This window comes from Trachurus japonicus, chromosome 14 (genome assembly GCF_045865225.1).
Source record: "Trachurus japonicus isolate A0001 chromosome 14, Traja_1.0".
Classification (NCBI taxonomy): domain Eukaryota; kingdom Metazoa; phylum Chordata; class Actinopteri; order Carangiformes; family Carangidae; genus Trachurus; species Trachurus japonicus.
In genome coordinates, this window is record NC_140920.1 from 25,473,895 (window position 1) to 25,499,228 (window position 25,334).

Sequence of the window (25,334 nt, forward strand, 5' to 3'; positions counted from 1 at the left end):
TGGTACAAATGTGTGCTATTCCTCACATGGAGTCCGATGTGATCGTCGTGGAGGGCTCCCTGGCCCGGCGTGGTGGCGTTGAAGGATTGTGGGTCGGCAGAAGTGTCGTAAGAGGTTGATAAAGAATCAGTGTGGTTGGTTTCCTCTGATGGAGAGGGGTTAGTCTGGAGAAGAGAGGCGATATTCTTGACTCGCTTACAATAGCAAACAATTACGTTTTTCAGGCTTCGGTGGATGTTAATGTACAGATCCAAGTGTCGAGGCTACGCACGAGCTGAGAGTGAGAGAGGCTCTGGCTGGTGGAGGACTCCTCTTCCTCCGACGACTCGTCTGAGTCGTGGGGGTCCTCGTGACCCAGGCTGGGGGTGCTGCCCGAGTGCTGGCTCTCCTCTAACAGGTCCCCCAGCTCCGTGCTGTCCAGAGATCGCCGGCGCACGCCCCAGTTAAAGTTATCGACAGTCTCGCCCTGTGATGAAACACACACACATATGCATTGGAAGACAAGGGAAGGGGCTCCTTGTTAACTTTCAGGATAATGAATGGTCGCTGTCTACGAGCCTAGTGACAAGCACACGATGCAAAATGAACTGTTATTCATGGCATGGAAATATGCTGGAGAGGCATTCATTCATTCAATATGATCATCTTTATCCCATTAAGGCTTTATGATATCATTCATCTCCAATATAACAAATAGCAGTATTGTCAGAAATGTTTTGCAACCAAGCTGTGAGAGCAAAATGAAGCATGATCAACATGTTTTGTTGTTGTTGTTTTTTTATGTTTTTCAGTAGGAGCCAGCAACACCAAAGCGCTGATAAAAGCTAATGCAAGTGCTCAGTGTGAGACACCTTACCTGGAGCTCCTAGGTAGCAAGGGGGAAGAGAGAGAGACACAGAGTTAGACAGAGAGGAGATGAGGAGGAGGGGCAGAGAAATACATTTCAAATATGTTGATGTTAAAGAAAGACAGGCAGAAAAACCGAAACACACAATTTAGATCAGTGTTTTTCAACCTTGGGGTCGGGACCCCACAAGGGGTCACCTAGAATTCAAATGGGGTCGCCTGAAATGTCTAGTAATTGATTAAAAAAATTACTGATCAAATATTTTTGAACTAATTATTATTATTTTTAGAATTATGATTAAAAACACAGCACACAATCTTAAACAACTGTATTCTATACTTTCACTTTCTTGAATATAAATCGAGTTCAAATAAAATGAGCTGGTGCTTCCGACGGTCGTGATTGACGGTCGTGATCACGTGACTGCGCGTGATCATGGGGTCGCCAGAAATTTGTGATGTCATAATGGGGTCACAAGCCAAAAAAGGTTGGGAAGGAAGGAAAGAGGGAGACACGTCACTGTATAAACTTGCATGTATGGGATATATGAGTCTAACCTCTCCGTCCTCCAGCTCCACGTCCAGGAAGTCAAAGTCTCTGAAAACCCTGAACTGCTGCTCGCTGGCCGTGTCGTCCAGTGTGTCCTCCCTGGTTCCACCGTCCTCTGAGGACACACCACTCTCCCGCACCTCCATCATGTCCAAGTCTCCACATGATGAGAAGATCACCTGATGATATATGTTAATATGTTAATATATGGAGACACTGGAGGACTAGATAGTCCATAAACAAGCAGGCTGCACAGGTAGAACATGATATGAGACGTAGCTTACAGATGGGTTCTTGGTGAGTCCAACTTCTTGTCCACAGAGAGATAAAACGTTCACCAGCTTCTCTCTGGTTCTTTTCTGTGTGAGGAAAAGGACAGCAAGAATTAGAAATATGAACGGTTGTAAACTTTATTATACTGGAGACAGTCCACTCCACTTTCTTGGCTCGTTCATTTTTATCTGCTCCAGTTTAAATAAGCTATAAATCAGTTGAGCTCACTCCTTCCATGAATTTACATAAACACAAAGTTGAGCATAGTTTATGGTTGTGCTATGAAACCAAGGGAGTACCTGCAGATAAATATGACGTCGATGTCACAACAAAACACTAAACAGCACTGAGATCACATGCCAAAGACGTTCAGTTCAAGCTACATGAAGAAATGTTAAACTTCACCTGAGATGACTGTGGTCTCCTCCAGCTCACAGGCACCAGGATGGTGTTGGAGTTCGAGCCAGAGGAAGTGGAGGAGGTGCTGCGTGTTACAGCCATGGCTCTGGCCTTCCCCTCTCTACCTGCTGAACCCTGGAGCTCGTCAAACCTGCGTCCGATCACTGGAGTCTGTAAAAAAACAAAAAATACAACGAATGGTTTGAATATGATGAGCATCAGTGTCTGTTTAGAATATCAACTTTATTTTGTTGCTTCCTCACTTCAGAGATGTCAAAAGTGAAGTCCAGTGTCTTCCCAGGCAGAGCCTTGGCCGAGCCGTCCCACACCCTGCTGACCTCCAGGTTGGAAAGGTCGCCCTGCGAGTGGCCGTACACCGGATGGACTAAGCTGGCAGAGCGGGAAACCACCAGCTTTAAGATGTTCAAAGCGTCCTTCCAGTGGACTGTCTGTGGGACCACATGTCAAAAACGCAGCGTAAGGGAAAGCGGCGCATACCTTATAGGTCACAATAAGAAAATGGAGCTGTATAATTAAGCAATATATCACGACAGGCCATGGTATATGCTCATTATACCATGGCTAAGGGGCGTTGTTCGCAAATATAAATATATATATTTTATAAAACGGTTACCAATAAAGGCAATATGAAAGAGGGATATGCAATCAATTTCATGTAGTTTTATTCAACCAGAAATACATATTATTCAATAAAATAGCCCCACTGTGAAAAAAATAGTCCCACCTCTCCAGACGTTAGCTCCAAGTTAGCTCTGCATGTTGTCTTTTCCTCCGCTTTTTTTCAGGTGAAAGTCACTGCTCAATCCCCTCTACCATTGTTAACCCTCCCCGGAGGTGAAAGTTAATCTTAAACATGTGAATTCAACTACTTTAGTCCATTTTTTAACATTGTAAAAACATCAACTGTCTTTTGCTATGGACTGCAACAGTCCGTTATCATGGATACATGACAACAACTTCCATTCATACCAGTCATACGTGCCTGACGCGGAGTGATAGCTTACGCTGTGATAAGGCTTTAGAATAGTAGCCGTGGTATATGCTCAATATACCACGGTTAACAACCAATCAGATCACCGGATTTCACCTTTCTGTTTTATAAGCAGATATAATAAGAATGTATAATAAGCACTCACTTGGACAAACTTCTCGATGGTCTTCATGACGTCTCCATTGAACTGTTTGACTTGTACAGCAGTCAGGTCCATGTGGCTGAGAAGACAGTAGATGATCTGGAGGAGGGACTGCTGCATGCTGGGAAGGCCCTTATCCAGCAGCTAAGAGATGGGAAGAGACATTTAGCTGGTGGTCAATGGGCAAATACCAAATATAATACAAAATACAATCTTTAACCTGCATAGAAGAGTGTTTAACAGCATTTACCTCAGCCATGTAGGTAACCATGTTGAGTGTGATGTCGGAGAAAGCCTCATGGAGGTAGCGACAGACCACACTGACCCAGGAGAACGGGTCCCGGGTGTAGGAACGAGTCTTGTAGAGAGTCATCACATGGGCCAGGTGGGATAGCTTTGTGTTCTTCTCCTCCAAACACACCTGAGAGAGGCGATGTTAGAGGGAGCATGAGAGGGAGGAGGAGGCTCACAGAAACCTGGGACTTTTATCCGTCTTTTCTCATATCTACTTTTAGATAAAACCTTCTTTATTGCCCAATAAAGTTGAACCTTAAAATAAACTGAAGCCATGGGAAATTAACCAAAGCTCGACTGCATCGTACCTGTGCGATCCTCTCAGCGCTCTCCTTGCAAAACTGAGTGGGGTGGCCAAAGTGCTGCACCAAGTGAGGCAGCAGACACAGCACGTTCAGAGGGAAACCTGCACACGGACAAGAGGTCAACGAAAACAGACAACAACACAGCTGAAGTACAAATCTTTAATGGGCTGTACAGGACGTACCTATGGACTGTGAGCTGTCGACGACAGGCACACGAGAGACCGGCGTGAGCTGGCAGAAGAGTTGTAAGGTGAGGTCCGACGTGGCCTGCGAGGTGAAGCCCTTCAATAGAAGCTGCTGAATCCCAGAGAAGCCGCTCCACCTCAGCTGAGCCTGCAGCTTCTCTAGACGCTCACGGTTCTCTGCTCTGTCTAAGGGAACCTGGGGGACAGGAGGAAGAAATTTAAGAGAAGCTGGTAACAGTTACAACCAAGTGTCTGAGACGTACCTGAGACATTTATGTTATCTTTTAAAAAGTTAGAAGATAATTCCCTTTGAGTCATGAGCATGAGTCATTAGGTAACACTTCAGAGCGCTGATAGCTGTAGAATACAGTTATATAACTTTCCCTCTGAGATCGGTATGTTTCATCTTATCTACCTTCGACAGCAGCTTGTGAACGAGGCGAAGCGACATCTGGTATTCAAACTCAAAGTCGGACTCCATGAGTGACACCGCCACCCAGAAAACTGTGGCCAGTATTGTCGAGGGATGGGAAACGTGGGCGGGGTCCGAGAGAACGCTGGGATCGATACGATTGGTCGACGATGTGCAGGAGCCGGGGGTTCTTCCTGATCGGGAGAGGCCGTGACTGTTGAGGGCCTGGACGTTGAAAATTAAAGGAATAGATCAGGAAATTAGCCAACACAATTCAGTTCAGCAGTTCTACATTACAATTTAAAAGGACTATAAATATGGCTGTTGTTTCATTATATCATTAGCAGGATCTGTTATACAGGTGTATTATAACATCCTCCAGAGGGCATTAACTCAAAAAGCTCATAGTTCAGTGTCATTAACAACAGGCAGCAGTATCGTACAGAGCGTCTGATCATCTTTGCTTCAAGTTGGCAGTTGTTCCCAGCTGGTTTTACAGCCCTGGCTACTTTGTGTTTATCTGTCACAGTCAGGTTACCATAGTAGACTGAGATTAATCTGAGATAACCTTCCTAGATATCAGGCAAACATACACTCGTTCCAAAACATTTCTACTGACACTAAAACCTCTGTGTTTCCTGATAAGAAATAAACTTGTTTTATATACAGTGAGACATAAACTCTAACTTTCTTTTTTCTGGTAAGGCATCAACACGTTCTGCGAAATTCTGGTTATTCTGCTTCATATAGTTTGGAAAAATAGAAACCGCAGCCCAACTGTCGTCATAGCAGTCTCCTCAAGCATCAAGTATCAGACTGAACAATTCCCCTTCCCCTTCTCTCTTGCCTGTATGCGATCAAGAGTTGCGCTGCGAGGAGGATCACTCGACTGGTTTCCACACTCGCCAAACTTCTTGGGGACGGAGTAGGAGCGCTGATGTCGCTGTGATGATGACAGACCAACGAACCCCGGGCCGGGGAAGTTGAGCTGACCTGTGCTCTTCCTGTTCATCAGTTTATCACTAGTCACAAAATCTGGCGAAGACGTCCTGTGGATTTAATAGAGCATAGAGTTATGGTTATATAAGATGAAATGTGGTGCTGCTGTATGAAATGCACAGTAAAATGGCACCGTTTTGTTTTGTTTTTTAAGAGCAGAGGCGTACCTGGTCAGAGCTGCCATAAGGTCACTGTTTTTCAGACACTCAGCTAAATTCACCACCACTGACTCCAGTGTCAACAGTATCTCCATCACATAACCCTGAAACACAGGTGTTGTTGAGTTAGACAAGCACATACTTCAGCATCAACATATATTCTGATCTGTGGAGTAAATATAATGTCAGGGCTCTCGACTGACCCTGTAATGGGGTATTTTACCCCTAAAATTTGAGGCAGTGCAAGTAAAATTTTCATCTACTTGTGCATGTGCAACCAGTGGGCATTGATACTTATACACTGGTGGAAGTGGCAACTCAAAGAATGTGGAATCTGTCATTAGAGGCAGGAAAACGTATGTGAGGATCATGAATGAAAAGGAAATATGAAAGGGATAGTTCAACATTTTGGCAAATTGGCTCATTGCCATAATCCCTATAGTTTTAGGAGTAAGTTTATTACCTTTAATTGTCGGCGCAAGCTCAGCCGAGCAGAGCCGCGAGCTGCTCAGAGCTACGCTATGGCGGCTCATGAGATCTCTTGGTTTCCGAAAACAACTCTGTCTTGTAACGTTCCGTTATTATCTCACAGCGTGGTGAATGTGCAGGTCACAACTTGTCCACCAGAGAGTTTTGGAGTTGTTGGATTGTGTATTTGATGAGTTTGATGAGGGAAACCAAGAAATCCCATTAGCCTCCGTAGCGTAGCTCTGAGCAGCTCGCGGCTCTGCTCCGCCGTTCTGAAAATAACATAGCTTGCACAAACAAATAAAGGTAACGAACCTACTCATAAGGCTATAGGGACAGGCAATGGGCCAATTTGCCAAAATGTTGAACTATCCCTTTAATGTCAATTTACAGGGTGCACCCCTAAATTTTCTGCTCCTAAAGTTTTAGGTCAGGGGCCACTGTGCTCCTAGTAAGAAAAGTTAGTCTGGAACCAGAACAGTTCTAACATTTCCTCATTTACCTGCACCTCGTCCCCATGCTCCCCCACCACCTCCACCAGTCGAGAGACCAGGTCGGAGACGGCGTGGTTGTTGATGGGCTGTTTCAGGGCTCTGAAGATCTGGAAGGAGCGGCCGGCGTAGTGACGGGAGGAGCTGCACAGGGCCGTCTGTAAGGCCACGTCACTCAGCTCCTGCTCCAGGTGGAAGTCTGTATGAATAAAAGACACACAAACACACATTCATCAATGATTACTCAATGTTTTGTCTTTTCGCTTTTACAAAACTGTCTGGTGTTACCATGAGAGCTTTCTCACCTGACTTGGACTCCTTGAAGACGGAGACAACGTGGCGCAGGAAGTTGGAGAGCTGCTCCGTGCTCTTGGAGTTGGGGTTCTTTGGTGTGATGTCCTCGTGCACCCACAGCGGCCCGAACGCTCTGAGCAACAACAACACAGTACTCCAGGCACTGTATACCCACCACCAGTAGCACCACATACACGTTACAAAAGCTCTTACGTACTAAATGCACAGGGCACGCAGCCGTCGCTACAGGGACATTTCACACACACACACACACATACACATACGGGCAGCGGTGGAGGTGTGTGTACCTGGTTGAGAGGAACTCAATGAGTTTGTTTGTCTTCTCGTCCGTCTCGTTGGGTGTGTCTTCCAGGTCCTCCAGGTCGTCGGGGGTAACCAGGGGCAGATTTCCAACACTGCCCGCAGTGCTGCCGCCACCCAGACTGGCGGAGGACGAGTTGGAGGTGGAGCTGAGGCCCGAGTCCGCCACTGGGGACGCCTGCCACTCCCGCAGGAAGTCAGGAGCATCTAAGGAAACATGATGATAGAGTACAGAGTCCTATTAATATATCACCCTGTAGATTGATCTTGTTGTTATGTGCTGTATGATTTTATACACTGGTAAACGTGCAGGTTCAGTATTTTCTACTTACGTGACTGCTGGTACTCTGAGTGGTAGCTGGACTTGATGGTGAGGGTTTTGTTGTCACTGATCTCTCTTGTCAGCATCAGGACCGAGGCTATGACCTGAAAACAAAAGGGAAGTTTGACCAAGTTTGACCAAAGCTCCACTGATGGGTGTATGAATTCATTCTGGACCGAGTTACTATTGACTGTTATACATGAAATGTGATATTACTTTATGGTGAAATGGTCTAATATTAACTCTTAGGGGCTGTTTTTGAATATTTTTGATTTTGCCTTTATATACCACATAATAAATGTTAAACATACCCAGGCTTGGTATCTTTCCTTTCAGCACAACTTCATCTATATGATCTGATAATTATGTTTCACTTTAACCTACATTGTTAACACGCTGGGCCCAAAAATACACAGAAATCATCCAATCCGAATTGAAGAAATACACTCCCCTGATCCACATCAGATGTATCATCATGTATAGTATTAGCTAATTAGACCGCTTTTTCCCGTTTTGTAAAATGACAAAATATTACGAATATATGGAAATTCATGGAAAGAAATGCAAAGCCTGAACCTCCCATCCCATTTTTGTACAATCAAATTAAAACTATCATACATATGTTTGCTTGTTTTATTTTAGTTTATTGTATTTTTTTTTTCTCTCTCTCTCTCTTTTTTTTTCTCAGTATGGTACTTTGTGTTTAATGTCAACTTTTTTAGGTTATGTTTGCTGACCAGCAACTGGAGGGTTAGGGGGTGAGATTTTGGGGAGGGATGGGGTTTTTTCAACAAACAAACAAACAAACAAAAAAGAGCACTGTTTTATGTATTTTACTTGTCTCCACTCTGTGGACATGTTGTAATGTTGATGCTCAATAAAACATATTGTGAATAAATTAATAATATTATATCTCTGGTTTTACGTGGTCTATCAAAGTCAGGGAGAGAGTTTCAAATCCGCACTTTGGAGTGAAGTTGCTCCAGTGCCATAGTTTCTTTTTTATGGCACTTTAAAGACTTCATGTGATCTGATCATACACACCAGAGGGTTAACATATATTAGGACCGCACTGACCTGGAAGTTGTTGTTGCAGGAGAGGGCGATGAGGAGGTGGAGGAGGAGGCGTTTGCTGTGTTCATAGACCTCCGGTCTGTAGTGATCCAGACCTGACCCATAAAATACATCAGGTAAGATGACGACAAGAGGATATAAATAGACACAGATTCAGCTGTGCTCAGAGATGTTGATGTACAACGTGTTAACTGGTTTGTTGTGGCTCACTGGTTGCTATGACAACAAGGTATGCCTTTTTCTTGTTTCTTGTGTACATTACAGACTATAAACAAAACACGTCTCCCTGTAAACACATCATAACAATACAAGATGGATTCTTGCAAACAGTTGCACAGATCGGATGATAATGAACCACCTGAGGTTGAGGGTGAGTATGCTGAATATGCAGAGTACATAATAATACATTTGTGCAGTGCAGCGGTGGCCGGTGAGAAATACAGGCCCTGGGGAATGTGTCTGTGTCTGTGTCTGTGGTGACTCAAGAGGACTGTCTGTCCTAAACTGTGTGTGTATGTGGGATGGAGATAAACCCTCGCACTGTCACGGTATGAGCTCACCGGACGTCACAGAGGACACCGACACAGACACACCTCGTGGTTATTTTAGTGTGTGTTTGGAGGGACGGTAACTGATGATGTTTGATCTTATCACTCAGCATACCTAAGAAGAGGGCATGTAGCAGCAGGGGCAGGTGTAAAGCCCAGTCCTCCCTCACGCTGTGGTCCACCACCATTTCAGTCATGAAGATCACCGCAATGTTACACCTGAGGATGGAAAACACACACACACACATCTAGCGAGAGCACAATAACAATCAGTGACATCTGCTTCTTCCCTGGCTTTCCTGGTGGTGAACTGGGCATGAACCCAAACTTATCATCTTATCATTTGGGTTCATTTGAGTTCATGCCTCCCAGACATCCATCAACCCACAGGCAGCACCTTGGAGCAATGACTATGGACAAGGATTTTCTGTTCTCTCATACATCATAAAGCAGTAATAAGAAACAAAACCTTCAATAAATCCAATAAAGAGAAAAAAGTACATCCAAGAAGAAAACCTTCGTCTCTTATTGGTTTTATCATCTCTGTTTGAGGTATTTAAGGAATGTGCTAGAGACGAAGGAGAGACAAGAAAAACACAAGCGCAAAAAAAACACAATCCATCTTAGAAATGAAGGGTAATTAACATGACAACCTCCAGATACACAGGCTGTGTATTTGCCTGCATATGAGGATCCAGTAATAGAGAGTAACAGCCTGCTCTCTTGTAAGGCATGGTAAGTACATGCGTCATAAATCCTGCCTGAATCCCATTTTAATTAATGATTTTTAAGATGCTGAGAGAGAGGAGAAGATAAATGATTAAATCCTCTCTGATATTCATTCTCTATATAGCAGACTGAGGCGGATGCTGGATTTCATTCTGTGCTGCAGTTCAGGCCGAGGTGTGACTCCTCTGTGTGAGAGAATACCTCGCTTTGCTGATTCTGCTGATCTGCTGCTGATAGTAACATCGCTGGTCTAAATCTGAGCCTGTTTTCCGTGAGCAGCTTTTGTGGTTGTTCCAGAGAAGGGCCGTGTGCGAGGCGTGTGTTTGTTTGTGTATGGTGTGTGTACCTATGCAGTGGTCCTCTGGGTGTGATGGTTTCTGGCAGGTAGTCGACCAGAGGAGCCCAGCAGCCTCCGTTAACGGGCATGGGCAACGGCTGAGGATGGTTGGTCTCCAGAACACCCAGTAGCCAACCAGCATACGGTGGGAGTGGGTCAGCTACAAAAACAAACAAGATTATACAAAGAATTAAAAAAAATACCCTTAAAAACATGTATCAGATGCTGCTAAGCACAAGCAAACAAAAATGTTAAAGGAATAGTTCAACATTTTGGCAAATTGGCCCATTGCCATAATCCCTATTAGGTTTGTTACCTTTAATTGTCGGTGCAAGCTATTTTTAGAACGGCAGAGCAGAGCCGCAAGCTGCTCAGAGCTATGCTACGGAGGCTAATGGGATTTCTTGGTTTCCCTCATCAAACTCATCAAATACACAATCCGACAACTCCAAAATGCTCTCGTGGGCAGGTTGTGACCTGCATATTTGTATTTGATGAGTTTGATGAGGGAAACCAAGAAATCCCATTAGCCTCCGTAGCGTAGCTCTGAGCAGCTCACGGCTCTGCTCCGCCGTTCTAAAAATAGCTTGCACCGACAATTAAAAGTAACGAGCCTACTGCTATGACTATAGGAATTATGGCAATGGGCCAATTTGCCAAAATGTTGAACTATCCCTTTAAGTCATTGTTACTTTTTTTGTGGTCTTAAAATTTTTTGGAAAACACACTAAATTGTCAGGGTTTAGAAACTGACTGAACTTTGTACTTGGCTGGTTACAGCTTTGCTATGTCACACGAGGACAACAGCAGCACACTCAGACCTGGAAGTTTCCCAACAGAGACGCCTGCTGCAGACAGGCAGACAGACAGTCACTGTGGTTAATGTTGTATTTGTGTCCTTGGCCAGAGTTCAATGAAATGACTGATGAAAAAAAACTACTGTAGCTTACTACTGAAATCCCCGACATTTGTCCAATAAAAGCTGCTGATGTGCTCATTTACAGGATGTAGGTATGGAGGGTATTTGTGACAGATGCAGTAAGTGACTCTAAGGCTGAAGTGGGGAGCATTGACGACTGACAAGAAGAATCCATGTCCTGGAGCTCTCTCTAAATAACACCCAGCTGTGAGTCCTCTTGGGCTGTGTGTCTATAGATGTATTGCACAAGTCCAGCAAGTTCATAAATTCACTCTCATGAGAGAAAAAAGAGCCAACTTACTCTTTTCGTCCTCATAGGAGCCTCCAGAGCTGTTGCTATAGCGAGACTCCAGCCTGTTGTGAGCCCTGGCTCTCCTGAGGTAACACGAAGGACGCCAAAAGTGACTTTCAGAGTTTGAGAATTTATACAGAGAGGCTTATTCAGGAATCTTATTAAAACTAAATATATCCATTTATAAAGATGTATCAATACTAACCGCTCTTCCTCTCTGACCAGCTTGTTCTCATCTGTGTCCGGCATGTTGTCCTGACCAGCCACCACGGTGTTACTGCTGGAGGTGGTACCTAAGCAGAAGACATTCAAGATCATCCCTCAGAAACACACAACTGTCAACCATGTGTCACGAAAGTCGTGGAGCTAAAAATGAAGAGTCAGAACAATGTGATGGTCCTCTATTTTTGTGTCTTAAACGAAAATGTGATTATTAAAAAATACTGGTATCTATGTAAAATACTGTTGATGGCTTGTAAAAAAAAAAGTTTAACAATGTGCTGGTATAAAACTGAGTCTTTAACCAATGGACAGAGTGAAGGAAATGTGTTTAATGGAAAAGATGACTGAGAGAGAACTCCAGGAAATTGGAGAAATGGACTGCTTTTATCAAAACAATTGAGGATGCATCACGCCACCCATTAACAAGTAAAGACACTGGACATTAAATATAGGATTATCAACAGAGGTGCCCACATGTTTTTGTCTGTGTTTTTGTTTTGTTTTGTTTTATTTCCCTTACAGCTTGTTGTCAGCTTTGTTTTCCCTTAAATTGAAAACACTAAATAAAAAGTATCAACAAAAAAAAAGTGACCAAATGAAGATTCAGGGTTAGATCAAAATAAAGAGAACATGGGCTTCAGCTCTCACCTGTCTGTGAAGTGGAGGCTTTGTTGCTGGCAGCAAACCGGTAGAACGGGGGGTTGTCACAGTGTAGGACCACTGGGTTGACGGGGTCGGTCTGCTGCAGCTCAAACAGCAGCTCCTCCATCGTCTGGATGGTGTTGTTACGACACAAGTAGATCACCACCTTCTTGATCTAGAACAGAAACAAATAAACAGCATGAACTGGTTTTTCTCACATCGTTGCAGCACATTCACCCCAGCACTTTTATCAGTAATTGGCATTTCATTAGATTTGACCATTTTGATCAATAGATTTGATAAACCTACATAAGGCAGCAGCGTGGTATCACTGCTGACTCCGCACAAGCTGATGAGGAACTGCAGGGTGATCCGTAAGTTGTTGCCCCACCTCTCGTTGGACACCAGAGCGTTCCATGCGTTCTCGATCTCTGGGCCAGGAACCTCGTCTCCGTACTGAAGATGGAAAGGAAAACATTCAGTTGAGAGGAGGGGGATGTTGTTGCGAAGAGAATCATTTCATAAATAAGAAGAACAATGGTTTCCCACCTTAGCCGTCATGAACATGAGGTTGTTGAGCACCAGCGAGGTCGCCTGCAGGGACCCCCAGCCGTTACCCCTCAGACTAGGGGACAGACCCTGTCCCTGACCACGGGGTTCTTCCTCTGGTGTGCAGGGGCTGGAGGCGGGGGGGAGCAGCCCCGTGTCCACCAGCTCGATGTTACTGAGCCATGGCAGCAGGTAGGATAACATGATCTGCCTGCCGTTGGGGTGGGTGGTTGGGAAACGTTGGCTCACCTCTGCACAGGTGAAAAAAATCATCAGAAGAGTGAAAGTGTTAAAGGGTAGATCAAAATTTTGGCAAATTCACCTATTGCCATAATCCCTGTAGTCATAGCGGTAGGTTCATTACCTTAAATTATCGGTGCATGTTTTTTTGAGATCAGCGGGGCAGAGACGTGAGCTGCTCAGTGAACACAATGGAGGTGAATGGTACATTGACCCCTGTCCCATAAAACTCATCAAATACACAATCCAACAATGGCAAAACGCTCTTGTGGATAAGTTGTGACCTGCACATTCACCACCGCGTTTTGGAGTTGTTGGATTGTGTATTTGATGAGTTTTGAGGGACAGTAGGGGACCTGTACCATTCACCTCCATAGTGTTCGCTGAGCAGCTCACGTCTCTGCCCCGCTGATCTCAAAAAAACATGCACCGATAATTAAAGGTAATGAACCTACTGTACCCCTATGACTATAGGGATTATGGCAATAGGCAAATTTGCCAATGTTGAACTATCCCTTTAAGTACCACAAGATACAAGATACAAGATACAAGATACAAGATACAAGATACAATGTGAGTGCTCAACACATGCACATATATTCATTATGAAGTATTTACCTGAGAAGAGAGGCAGGGTGAGCTCTGGGTACATGCTGGCCAGCTGAATGGAGAGCTGAGACAGGTTGACGCTGTACAGTGGGGGCAGGGGCCCGTGTGTGCCATACAAAATGTTGCCAGGCTTCTGCTCCACCATTCGTTTGGAGTACGCACACAGTTTAGACTCCAGCACCTGCAGACACACGATTAACCCGTCAGAAAGTGTTGACATATTTTGGCGTTTTCCTTTGTCTTCCATCCCACCGCTTCACCTGGAACTGATAAATGTGTAATTCTGTTTTTCCATGTGCTGCGTGTTTGGATGTACCTGCATCAACTGCATGGATATCTCATATATTTCTCTGCTGGTGTCTGAAGCTTTGAACAGCACCAGATTAAGCAAGGTCACAAGGTCACATGGATAATTCCTGGAAAAATATGGAGAAAAAAAAAAAAAACGTTAGTTGCTGGTTACAATGAAAAGTCAGTGGATGTTGCCACATGTGAGAGCAGTGTAAGTTAGGATAATAACTCCCATATGCGTAATAAAACAAGACTAAGTATTTATTATGACAATGTTTCCTCATTCAGCATCAGTATTTCTCAATGTTATTCTAATAACAGTTCAGTTAAGGGTCAAAACATCAGCAGTGCAGTTCATAACGGACCTGTTACCACAGACAGTGGCGATGGCCTTGAAGCAGCCACACGCCAGCTGGTAGGATCCGGTGAAGCAGCGGTCCACGGCCCAGTTGAACAGATTGATCTGGTCTGGGTTCAGTTCTAAGAGCAGAATCACCACCTCACAGCCCAGACGATGCACCTGTGTCATCATTTAGAGGTAGAAAATGAGCAATGATGAAACTCAGTATGTATCCAAGGTACGTAAACTGGTAGATATATGCTGCAGTGCAACAGGTACAAGGCACCAATAGATGACATACCCGTATGTCGTGGCAGGCCAAGATGTTGTCAAGCCATTTGTAGAGATAGCCATCAGTCGAGAGGCCCACATTGTCAAACACTGGACCGCAGCACAGAACTGCTGACATCGCCTGGCGAGCAAAAGGAAAGTTGAGTCAAACACAATGAAAAGGACAAAGACTGACAGAATGACTCCTGCTGTGTAGCAGGGTTTGGACGTCACCCACCTTGAGAGCACAGTACTGGTAGCGAGTGATCTGGTGGTTGCGGTCACTGTAGCGATCGAGGGGAGTGAACATGACACTGAAGGGTCCGGCCCACTGGCTGAAGAGGATGAAGAGGTGGTGTCTCAGAGACTGCTGTGGGAAGAGGAAGCGCCTGTGGTGGACTGCACGGATGAGGAGCGTGAGACAAAAGAAAGCCAAGGAAGGTCAAACAGAGGACAGACTTCCACTATGAGAAGATCAATGTGAAGTGCTGTGATGCTCTGTATAAAAGAGGAATAAAATGATTTACCAGGAACACACTGAATGAGATTGGCCACCATCCCGCTGAAATGGGCTCTGATGTCTTTCAGGACGTCCAGCTCCTTCTCGTTCTCAGCCTCCAGCAGCATCCGGGTCAGATCCACATACTCAAGGAACAAGGCTCCCAGTGCCAGGGAATCACGCTCCAGTGCCCCGTTGGTGCTGTGGAGGGAGAGGAGGAAATCGGATTATGGTAATCAATCTTACACTGACACTACATGAGGAATGTCACATGTCTAAAGGCACATGTAATTATAGTTAAAGGGATAGTTAAAGGGATTTTGGTAAATTGGTACATTGCCATAATCGCTATAGTCATATCAGTAGGTTCGTTACCTTTAATTCAAATCATCAAATACACAATCCAACAACTCCAAAACACTCTGGTGGACAAGTTGTGACCTGCACATTTACCACACTGAGATAATAACAGAACGTTATGAGACGGAGTTGTTTTCGAGGCAACAACAACAAACAACTCTGTCTCGTAATGTTCCGTTATTATCTCAGTGTGGTAAATGTGCAGGTCACAACTTGTCCACCAGAGCGTTTTGGAGTTGTTGGATTGTGTATTTAATGAGTTTGATGAGGGAAACCAAGAGCCCATGAGCCTCTGTAGTGTAGCTCTGATCAGCTTGCAGCTCTGCTCCGCCGTTCTAAAAATAGCTTGCACCGACAATTAAAGGTTACAAACCTACTTCTAAGACTATAGGGATTATGGCAATAGGCCAATTTGTCAAAATGTTGAACTTTCCCTTTAAGTTATATAAGCCTCAGTGGTTAAAAGAAAGGCCCAAACAAAATAGCTCGGGGCACTGAGCTGACGAAATGAGCGGGCTACCTGTCACTGATAACTCCTGCGTTGGCCAACAGCTCGAAGATCCTGAGCAGCTGCAGCCGGAGAAGATCCCTCCTCTCTCTGCGCTTCTTGTTCTGAGAGCAGAGACAGATTTTCAGTTTTCATCATACAACACACTGCAGAGTATGATCAACTCTCAGTGTACACCACATCCATCAAAAACTCCAGCTGCTGAAATAAAAAACACACTTAAAATAAACTGTTCATGCTGTGAGAATTGGTTTTTGAACTTTGGTTTTTAACTTCAAGACAGAGAAATAATCCATAGATTCATTTTCAGAAATAACACTTATGGATCTCTAACAGCCACAAGCAAACACTATAAATATAACAAACTGCATCTGAAATGACTGGTGTATTAAAAACACAACTTAGGAGGAAAATAGGAGACTATTTTTACTGAGATCAATGAAGTCAGTGTGTGTGTTACCTCAGGCCTGCGCTCCAGTGCTTCCTTCATCAATGGGTGTAGTTCTTCTACCAGCTCCCTGCAGACAGACACACAGGATCAGAGGGGAAACAAACATGATTGCCTCATTGTCGAGTTGCTAAATGAGACTGATCAAATGTTTCCTCCTTGGAAATAAAGGACAGTCTGATTTAATGGAACAGGGCAGTTTGTAATAGATACCAATCTTGTGCAAACCCAAATGGCACATGCCCCAAAACCCACTAATCCTTAACCACAGTAACAAAAAAAAATTGTCTAGGGAGAACTTAATCCTTTTAAAAACAAACGAGCGCCCTTTTGGAAAACATTCAGGCCAAAAATAGATGATCTCTTTTAAAATGAAAAACCTCTTTCACAATGGAAGCACTGTATTATGAAAAAACATCTGATACATCTCTGTCGCTTCAATAATTCCCTCGTACATCAGCAATGTTTTTTTTTCTTTCTCTGAATGTCACAGAGGTATGCTGCTCATCTCAGTTATGAGGAGAATGTACAGACAGATGGGATTAAGTGATAGATGAAGACAGCGTGAAAAAGTGACTCGTGAATCATGTCTCTCTTATGTATAAAGACTATTCTAGCGTGTCATTCATTTTCTGTTGTAATCTAAATCATTTCAAAGTGTGAGTTAACTCTGCCAAAGCACAGCAGGAGCAAAGAACTGTATCCAAGCATTCAATCAGTTTTAAATGTACTGTAAATAAGTTATTTTACATGTAAAAACAATATTTACCACTAGACCCAGGGCTAACATGTAAATTGTGCATTTGTAGATTGTGTACTATTTATGCATGTTTGTGGATCCAGTACCTGAAGACCAGGGCATTTGTGCATCCAAAGCCCAGAACCAGAGACTCAGTGATCTCCAGACTCTCAGCTCTCATCAGCGGCACCAGCTGTTTTAACAGCCAGGCTACGGAGGGGGTGCCTATCACCTGAGCAACACACACAAACATGAATCAGAATGACACACACAAAATCATACATACGGTTACTGGAAGTTTATCTGCAACAATTTTAAAAACATTTTTTCAAGTAAAACTGCTTTTCTGTTTTACATCATTATAAACTGAATATCTATGGACTTTTGGCATCTGAAGACATTACATTGGAGTTCTGGAAAATTTGCAATGGATTTCTTTAACTGATTTTTGGCAGGAATAACCAATGAAGACTATTTTTATACAAGGCCATAGATAAAATGATCATAAAAATCTTCTCAAACATATTGAAACCCTCCACACTGGCTGCTTGTCTTTTTAGTTTTAGCACAAACACATACCTTGTTGTCATAAGTGACGCTGCCGTCGGGCGTGGTGGCCGTAATCTCTGGTGTGGAGGCCCGGAGGTGACCGGGGGACATGATGCTGGGCTTGGCCACGCCAAGACACAGGATCAGGTAGTTCCGCCACAGCGAGATGTAGTTGTCACTGGAGCCCGCTGTGCTCGTCTTCTTGGCGTTCACCGGACTGCTGTAGGGAGAGGGAGGCAGGTGATGAGATATTTTAACCTTCTGTGGCCACAAATGTCTGAAAAGAGCAAAGTAAGTGATGTGTGTTCTTGTACTTGGGGTCAACGAGAGGCAGTAGCAGCTGTAGCCGTGTGAAAGCGTAGGGCCAGGCGTATCCCAGGGCGATGGGGCAGTGTTTGGGCAGATGCTCCTGCCGCAAGAAGATGTGCAGACAGAGCACCCACGGGTCCTTTAGGCACTGGGCGAAAATCCAGACGTGACTGGGGCTCTTCACGTCATAAGAGCTGCTGACCAGCCGAGCCGTCCACTCCACCAGCCACTGCAGGTCAACGTGGTGGCTGAGAGGCAGCGTGGACTGAGGTGGAGCGGAGGAGAGGGAATTTAAAAGATAATACACGGCAACAGAAGCAGCAGTTTGGAGGATTGTGACATAAATAGTTGACCTCATGTGTCTCTTGTCGCTAATAAACGTACCGAGTCGGACACAGCCACATGAACGAAGCTGTCCATTACAGCCGGGCTCAGCTGGTCCATGACCTCTATCATGGGTTTGTCATCATCCTGGAGGGGAAGACATTTATAGAATCAGCTATTTTTGAAACTGCGTCACACAACGCGAGAGAATTCACAAGCAACTCTAATCACACCTACAGTCAGATGGCTCTCCCTCCATCCAGCTATTTCCATGTCCTGTGTCTTTATCAAGTTACAATGTGCCACCAGCTGTCTGTCACAGTTGTCACTGAACTGGATCTTCATCTATTTCTCTAGAGACTTACAGTCCATACAGGCGTTTAAATGCTGAAAGGAGACGAGGAGCTTTCTCTACTGTACCTCAGCGTGTCCCAGAGCTGTGAAGAGGCAACGGATTTCTCTCAACACGCCGACCGCCAGCTTCCTGGTGCTGATCTGACAGGAGCAGAGGAGCAGCAGAGCCAGGCCCTCGACCGCGTGGAGCACGGAGCAGTGGGGGCTTCTCTCTGGCAGCCTGGGGCTGGCCTGATGGAAGACACATAAGTAGGTATATGTCTGTGCAATAGTTTCTTGAAAGACACACTTTAACTGATGGGAAATGGCTCACTTGTGACATGTACTTAGTTAAAATTAGCTCCGCTCTGTACAAACCTCAACTCCACCTCTCGTCTTCCCCTGGAGCTGCAGAGCTAACCTCCACTGTGTGAGCAGCTGGAGGAGAAGCTTCACTGACGCATCCTGCAGACCCTGATGGGTGTCTTGGACCTGGAATAGATTGGAGTGACATGTTTAGAGAGGCTGGCAGCATTAAAGGGGAACTATGCAAGTCTGGTCTCTTTCCCTCTGTTTTGCTAACCCTCCTCCCGGCCATGTGCATTTGTTTTCAACGAAGCCGGTGAGAAATCAATCAATAGAGCGATACATAACGTTATACTGTATCATATACGATGTTACAACATGTATATTTGTGTAGTCTTATCTGCCATAAACAAGACACTGGGGCACCGGCTCTGATTTTGCAATGTTGGTTTTCGGCCAAGAGACACTAAGTGGAAGGCAGAGAGCCTCCATTCTCCCTCGTAACAAGTTACATGTCATTTATTTTACACCAAAGCTGTAAAATGTAGCAGAGTTGAGCTAAAAATCCTGCATAGTTCCTCTTTAATATTTGACCATATTCACTCAGTTCAGTTTTTGAATCACTCTGGTTGTTTTTCCTGTCGCTTTCTGATTGGTCTCTTGTGGCACAGAGGATCATTCTGCAAGGCTGAGCTACAACAACCTACTTAGATCATAAACCATGGAGACAGATAACCAGAGGCAACGTTTTATGGGTTTTGGTGTAAAACAATTAAGATGCATATTAAGAAGTTACAAAGTGTGTTGTTGTAGCAACCTACTTTGAGATAGACTGTATGTTGTATCCATGTTGGTTTTCAATTTGACCTGGATTTTACGCATTTAGGAATTTGTGTGATTGTGAATCAATCAATTCATTCATTCATTCATTCATTTATTTATTTATGACCTTAATAATTCATGTGAATGTGATTATATTCACATTTAACTCAACTAACGACTTTGTAATTGGTAAAATAAACCAACAACAAAGACACAACAGCATCATCATGGAAATTTCAACTTAAGACCAATCCTCTCAATCTATGCTATGATTGTCTTCTGTTATATTGTGTCAACGATTACAATGAGACCAGTGTAGGTTGTCCAAGTTCAGTTGTACCTCACGCAGAAGGAAATGTGTGTAACCAAAGAGGACGTCTTCTCTCCAGTCGGAGAAATCTAGTAACAGGCTCTGCAAGGAGTTCTGGGAAATGAGACGAAGCTCATCGTCCATGTGCACTGTGAGTCTGAGGGGCAGACAACGACAACAACATATCAACAAAGTGTAGAACGTCATGCAGGCAAAATTGGAGACAGAGAAAAAATATAAAAAAACATTTGAAAAGCCAAGTGTTGTGTTTCTTACCGTGACAGAAGGTCAATGAGCTCAGGTTTGGACATGCCATCAGGTAGGATGCGAGGAATAGCTGCCACACACGTCCTGAAGAGGTCGATTTTAGGCTTCCTCTCACCACTGTCAGAGAGGAAGAGAGGAGTTAGACAAAAATAAACCAACCTCAAAACTCAAAACACGATTAGTCAAAGGAGTCAAAGTATTTATTATAAGCATGAATGACAATAAGAAAAAACATCTTCAGATATACACTTTGTAGTTTACGTACGTGATCATGTCCTCTGGTTCCTTATTGAGCATCTGGACGCTGGTGAGCATCATGCACCGTCCCACCTCCTTGTCCAAGTGCCTAAGGATGTTGTCCAGAGCCTTTCGCACCTGCGAGTAGTACAGGGACATGCCTGGGAAAGAGACAGAACAAAGTTAAAGACTACAGCCGAATGACACCAGCTTGAATGTCTACAGACACAGACACAGACACAGACACAGACAGACCTATTAGTTTGGCTTCCTCTTCAGTTAGCGTCTTGCTGAGATAAGTTTTCTTCTTCTTCAGAGAGTTTCCAGAGGGCAGAGTGGCTCCTGTGTTTGGCATGGGCGGCTCTCCGTCTTTCTGCTGCAGGGCATCTGCTATCACCAGAAACGCCCGCAGACCTATGTTCATACGCTGGAACACACATCAAACATCATTACTACATGGCAGAGTTGTCCATCATAGGCAGACGGTGAGTCAATCGATCCATCTAGACAAGTGATCAGATTTCAGTTGTGTAAAGTCAGTGGAGGTCTCTCTAGTCATTTAACCAGAATCCTGGAAACACATATGTGGCCCTTGGGATACACTGTTGATTGAGTGGATATGATTGAATGTGTGTGTCTTTCATATTTACCTCTGGGTTGAGACTGAAGGCTTTGGCGGGTTTCCCAACACTGAGCAGGTCAAATATGATCTCCTTCATGGCAAAATCCAGTCTCTCCTGTACAGAGTTGAAACACACTGGTGTTAGTGGATTTCAGAGGCAATGGCATGTGAGGCATCATGTGTGACCAGAGGGACATGTTTAAAAGATGACTGATCATACTGAGAAATCATCAATTAAATCAAACACAAAACAGGAGATACAAAGTTGAATTCCTTTCATCTATATTTGATTTATATTATATATATATATTTTTGTGTTCTGTTGCTAAATAACAAATGTGCTGTTTGGTGATGGCAGCATTAACAAAGCCTTGAAGAGCCATGAATGCTCTAATGATAGAATGAGCTTGACCCTTAAAGGGTCTATTACCTATGCGATAATAACAGAACGTTACGAGACAGAGTCGTTTTCAAGGCAAATGCAGAGACTTCTTGCCGAAAAACTGCCCCCCGACGGGGACGCGCATCAGCAGTTTTGCATGAATTTGCCTTGAAAACAACTCCGTCTCGTAACGTTCGGTTATTATCACATAGCGTGGTGAATGTGCAGGTCACAACTTGTCCACTAGAGCGTTTTGGAGTTGTTGGATTGTGTATTTGATGAGTTTGATGAGGGAAACCAAGAAATCCCATTAGCCTCCGTAGCGTAGCTCTGAGCAGCTCACGGCTCTGCTCCGCCGTTCCAAAAATAGCTTGCACCGACAATTAAAGGTAACGAACCTACTCCTAAAACTATAGGGGTTATGGCAATGGGCCAATTTGCCAAAATGTTGAACTCTTTCCCTATCCCTTTAACATCTTATACTGCCTTATTAGATAAAATGGATAAAATTTGATATTTAATTCTGGAAAAAACTGATGCTGTATGTCAGCGGTACTCAATAGGCGGCCCCCAATCAGGCTCGCGACTGAGTTCTACTAGTTTACATATTACTGTATAGGCTACTGTATTTCTCGGGCTCCGTGCGCCTGTAAGTCAAAGCGCTGGGACATGGAAACACGAGCGGAGCGTTTGTGTGTGCCTGTGAGGCCCTGCACTGGGATACAGAAACGCAGACGAACCCAAATCACCATGCGTGAGTGTTTGGGGAGCGGGCTGGACTGCAGAGTTTTCCCTGCCTGTCTGCAAAGGCCGTGGGTGATTTTGACCGCCGTCTTGGTTCAACTGTGTGTGCATCATGCATTCAATTTAGCCGCGCGTCATGCACGCTCACAACTCAAAAGCCGTAGCCGCACGCATTTGATGAGACGCGATTGTTTTTCCGTGCACGTCTGCGGCGCACAGCTGCACGACCTGCTTCTCCCCCGGTCCCATCGACCTGTGTCTCCTAAAGTTTCCCACTGAGCTCTGCCTCGTTTGAAAGGTGAAGGAAGCCCATGTGTGGAAAGACGTCGCCTCCGAGATGTAGAATGTGTATTATAGAAGAGAAACACACATTTCAGGACCAATGACTTGTATCCTCAGAACAGAGTCAGACATGTCCTGTGATGGTCAGGTCATATTTAAGCTGAAAATCACAGGGCATGCCTGAGGATACAAGTCAGCAGTGTAAAGCTCCAGCATGATATGTAAATGATGATATGATAATGTCAAGACATTTACAAAACACCGTGAAGTGTATAAATAAAAATGATGTGCTTACAAGTAAAATAAAAATATTTAAATTATGAAAAAGGTGAATTTAATTTCAATCTAGGCCTATTTGAATGTTCGGCCCCCAAGGTGTCTGTTAAGAAAAATTCTGGCCCTTCGACAAATGTATTTGAGTACCCCTGCTGTATGTTGATGGTATTTGACACTGTTATGTTTTTATTCAGTGATAGCAGAGAATTAGAATAAAACTTAAACCTCATTTTATTTGTCATGCCCAAGCATGACAGTGTTATACACACCTGAGCAATAAACTGGATAATCTTGACAAAGATATTGAGGGGCATGTCTCTGGGCATGACGCTGCGACTCCCTTTGGGGAACAGAGTGGAGGTGATGGACGTCAGACGACTGAGAGAGGGAGAGATAAGAGATTTAAGGCAAATCATTCATACAGGAGGAAGCAAAATCCACGTAGCATTAGTTAAAGGTCTTATGATGCTGAAAACATTACAAGTTTCAAAATACACTGGGGTATAACCATATGCTGCTGTTACTTACCTCTGTGTTCCAGTGTTGCTCTCACACTTTATTCGTATCATGTAGACCCACAGCAGGCGGTAGAGAGACTCCAGAGCCACACGAGCCATCTTGGGGTCTTTATTCTGCGTCCACACACACAAACACAACAGGTTATGCTTCATCAACTGAGCTATTACACACACCTTCACTAAACTATGGGGCTTTCCTCAAAGTCCAATTAGGTTCCTGAAAGAAATGCAGTAATACGCTGACAGGCATTCCTCACATACCGTACGGTCTACACATGTTCACTGTTTCCACTGCGTACACAGCTTTCTCTGCATTCACAGTCCGATCATTAATCAAACTATAACAGGAGACTTTAGGAGCTCCCATGAGTTACATTGTTTTTAACCTACAATGTTTCCCTCGAGGCATTACATTCTGGTGGTTGATTTTAATGTTGGACAAGTATCAGCTAGTACTGGTGCAGAAGTTCACAGCACGTTCAGTGTTGTGTGCTTGTACTGTTCATCGCTTTATCGAAAACGACTGCCCCAGGACTGAGATTTACTGCACAGGCCATACAGTTTTATGATCTATACAATAACTCCTACTACAATAACAGACAGGATGGCTGACCTTGAGGTTTGAGAGGCAGTTGTTGAGGAAAATGTGCCAGCGGCTGAGGAAGAACTGTTTCTGACTGACGCACAGCAGGCAGGTCACCAGGGGATACAGAGCCTGGTGTGGAGAGAGAAGACAGATGGGAGACATTTGCATCAGGCAGTTCGGATGACAAGTAGTAAAAGCATCAGGTCATCAGCCGGTGAGAGGCTTCACACTGCTTTTCTCAGCAGTTCTCGACAGACATATAATCTTTTAATGAAGTCAAGCCTTAGAGCCAGTGAGCCACTTATTGAATCTTAAATCTTATTTCTAAACTCTTACATCTTTTAATATAATGAGAAATTAGATTAGAAACAAAGCTGAACTTTTTAAAATTATGTTCCCCTTGTTTTGGGCTTTATAAACACCCAATGAACCTATTCCCCAAATCTCTGTCTTCCTCTGTGGGAAGTTAGCAAGTTAAAGTCTGATGTTTAGTTTGTTGCAGAAATATATATATAAAAAAGGATCAAGTTTAATATTTGCACATTGACTCAGCACTTATACATGTAGGTCAAGTTCCTATGAAGACAGAACAATTCAGTCACCATAGAAAACAAGAATGCAGGAGCACCCGTCCCAAGGTGGCAGTTATACATAACATATGCAGGGCACAGAGGTAGATGATTAGTACTATTACTACTATAGGAAGACGTGTCACAGAAAAACTAGGTCACAAAAACAATCACACTAAAGTTTTCCACAACATACTGGTACTTCATTTACAAATCTTAAATTGTGAAAATCACCAGAACAGGGTGAGAAAATAGTCCCACATATCAAACTTATCACATATAGAACATACACTGCTCATAAAAAGTTAAGGATATTTGACTTCAATGTAAAGTAAAAAGTTCATGCTACAGTGATATTGTATCATGAAAGTGGGGCATTTACTGTAAGTAGAAGTATGGGATGATCATTTATTCATCTCAAACAATGTAATAAAACAAAATCTAACAACAGTGGTGGGTATACCACAAAACAAAAAATGTCTGCGTCTCAGTAACTGGTCATGTGGCCAAAGGACATCAACTTCTGTGTCTTTCTGTGACTCCTCCAGTCTCTCTTATCTGTTCAACCTGCTGATGAATCTCTGTTACACATAAGCTCAGTGGACACTTCCCTCTGACAACATCCCATCTAAAGCCAAGACATGTTCAGGTCCTGTTGATGGATTGTTGGGTGTTGTCTTGGTCTCATAATGTCAACATGTGAACAGCATGATGGAGAGGATGTTTCAATACAAACTGTCACTGAACCAGAACATTTAGAGGTGGATTCATGTTAGAGAACAACATGTTTTGTTATAAATACTGAAACATT

At 43.9% G+C, this 25,334-nt stretch overlaps 1 protein-coding gene across 9 annotated transcripts in view; it reads right to left on the reverse strand.

The window, feature by feature from the left end:
- The window catches only part of fryb (furry homolog b (Drosophila)), a 69,351-nt gene that overhangs the window by 8,417 nt on the left and 35,600 nt on the right, over positions 1-25,334 (reverse strand). For 5 of the 9 annotated variants that reach the window (XM_085798603.1, XM_085798598.1, XM_085798597.1 and 2 more), the window contains exons 11-57: positions 23,982-24,083; positions 23,379-23,482; positions 23,120-23,228; positions 21,195-21,281; positions 20,800-20,971; positions 20,573-20,705; positions 20,317-20,424; positions 20,071-20,197; positions 18,981-19,094; positions 18,690-18,854; positions 18,330-18,416; positions 17,951-18,210; positions 17,667-17,856; positions 17,195-17,319; positions 16,361-16,418; positions 15,913-16,004; positions 15,061-15,233; positions 14,772-14,932; positions 14,565-14,675; positions 14,289-14,443; positions 13,949-14,048; positions 13,642-13,813; positions 12,784-13,034; positions 12,544-12,690; positions 12,241-12,409; positions 11,576-11,663; positions 11,380-11,453; positions 10,169-10,319; positions 9,209-9,312; positions 8,549-8,640; positions 7,482-7,575; positions 7,137-7,356; positions 6,840-6,991; positions 6,546-6,733; positions 5,585-5,679; positions 5,266-5,467; positions 4,422-4,643; positions 4,004-4,202; positions 3,825-3,922; positions 3,473-3,643; positions 3,226-3,366; positions 2,332-2,517; positions 2,075-2,239; positions 1,681-1,755; positions 1,405-1,575; positions 272-466; positions 27-164 (exon numbers count right to left, since the gene is read on the reverse strand). In XM_085798603.1, the coding sequence (XP_085654729.1) occupies positions 27-164; positions 272-466; positions 1,405-1,575; positions 1,681-1,755; positions 2,075-2,239; positions 2,332-2,517; positions 3,226-3,366; positions 3,473-3,643; positions 3,825-3,922; positions 4,004-4,202; positions 4,422-4,643; positions 5,266-5,467; positions 5,585-5,679; positions 6,546-6,733; positions 6,840-6,991; positions 7,137-7,356; positions 7,482-7,575; positions 8,549-8,640; positions 9,209-9,312; positions 10,169-10,319; positions 11,380-11,453; positions 11,576-11,663; positions 12,241-12,409; positions 12,544-12,690; positions 12,784-13,034; positions 13,642-13,813; positions 13,949-14,048; positions 14,289-14,443; positions 14,565-14,675; positions 14,772-14,932; positions 15,061-15,233; positions 15,913-16,004; positions 16,361-16,418; positions 17,195-17,319; positions 17,667-17,856; positions 17,951-18,210; positions 18,330-18,416; positions 18,690-18,854; positions 18,981-19,094; positions 20,071-20,197; positions 20,317-20,424; positions 20,573-20,705; positions 20,800-20,971; positions 21,195-21,281; positions 23,120-23,228; positions 23,379-23,482; positions 23,982-24,083 (6,693 nt within the window). Of the gene's footprint in view, positions 1-26; positions 165-271; positions 866-1,404; positions 1,576-1,680; positions 1,756-2,074; positions 2,240-2,331; positions 2,518-3,225; positions 3,367-3,472; positions 3,644-3,824; positions 3,923-4,003; positions 4,203-4,421; positions 4,644-5,265; positions 5,468-5,584; positions 5,680-6,545; positions 6,734-6,839; positions 6,992-7,136; positions 7,357-7,481; positions 7,576-8,548; positions 8,641-9,208; positions 9,313-10,168; positions 10,320-11,379; positions 11,454-11,575; positions 11,664-12,240; positions 12,410-12,543; positions 12,691-12,783; positions 13,035-13,641; positions 13,814-13,948; positions 14,049-14,288; positions 14,444-14,564; positions 14,676-14,771; positions 14,933-15,060; positions 15,234-15,912; positions 16,005-16,360; positions 16,419-17,194; positions 17,320-17,666; positions 17,857-17,950; positions 18,211-18,329; positions 18,417-18,689; positions 18,855-18,980; positions 19,095-20,070; positions 20,198-20,316; positions 20,425-20,572; positions 20,706-20,799; positions 20,972-21,194; positions 21,282-23,119; positions 23,229-23,378; positions 23,483-23,981; positions 24,084-25,334 lie in introns of all 9 variants that reach the window. The other 4 variants (XM_085798601.1, XM_085798599.1, XM_085798605.1 and 1 more) reach the window with 2 other exon arrangements.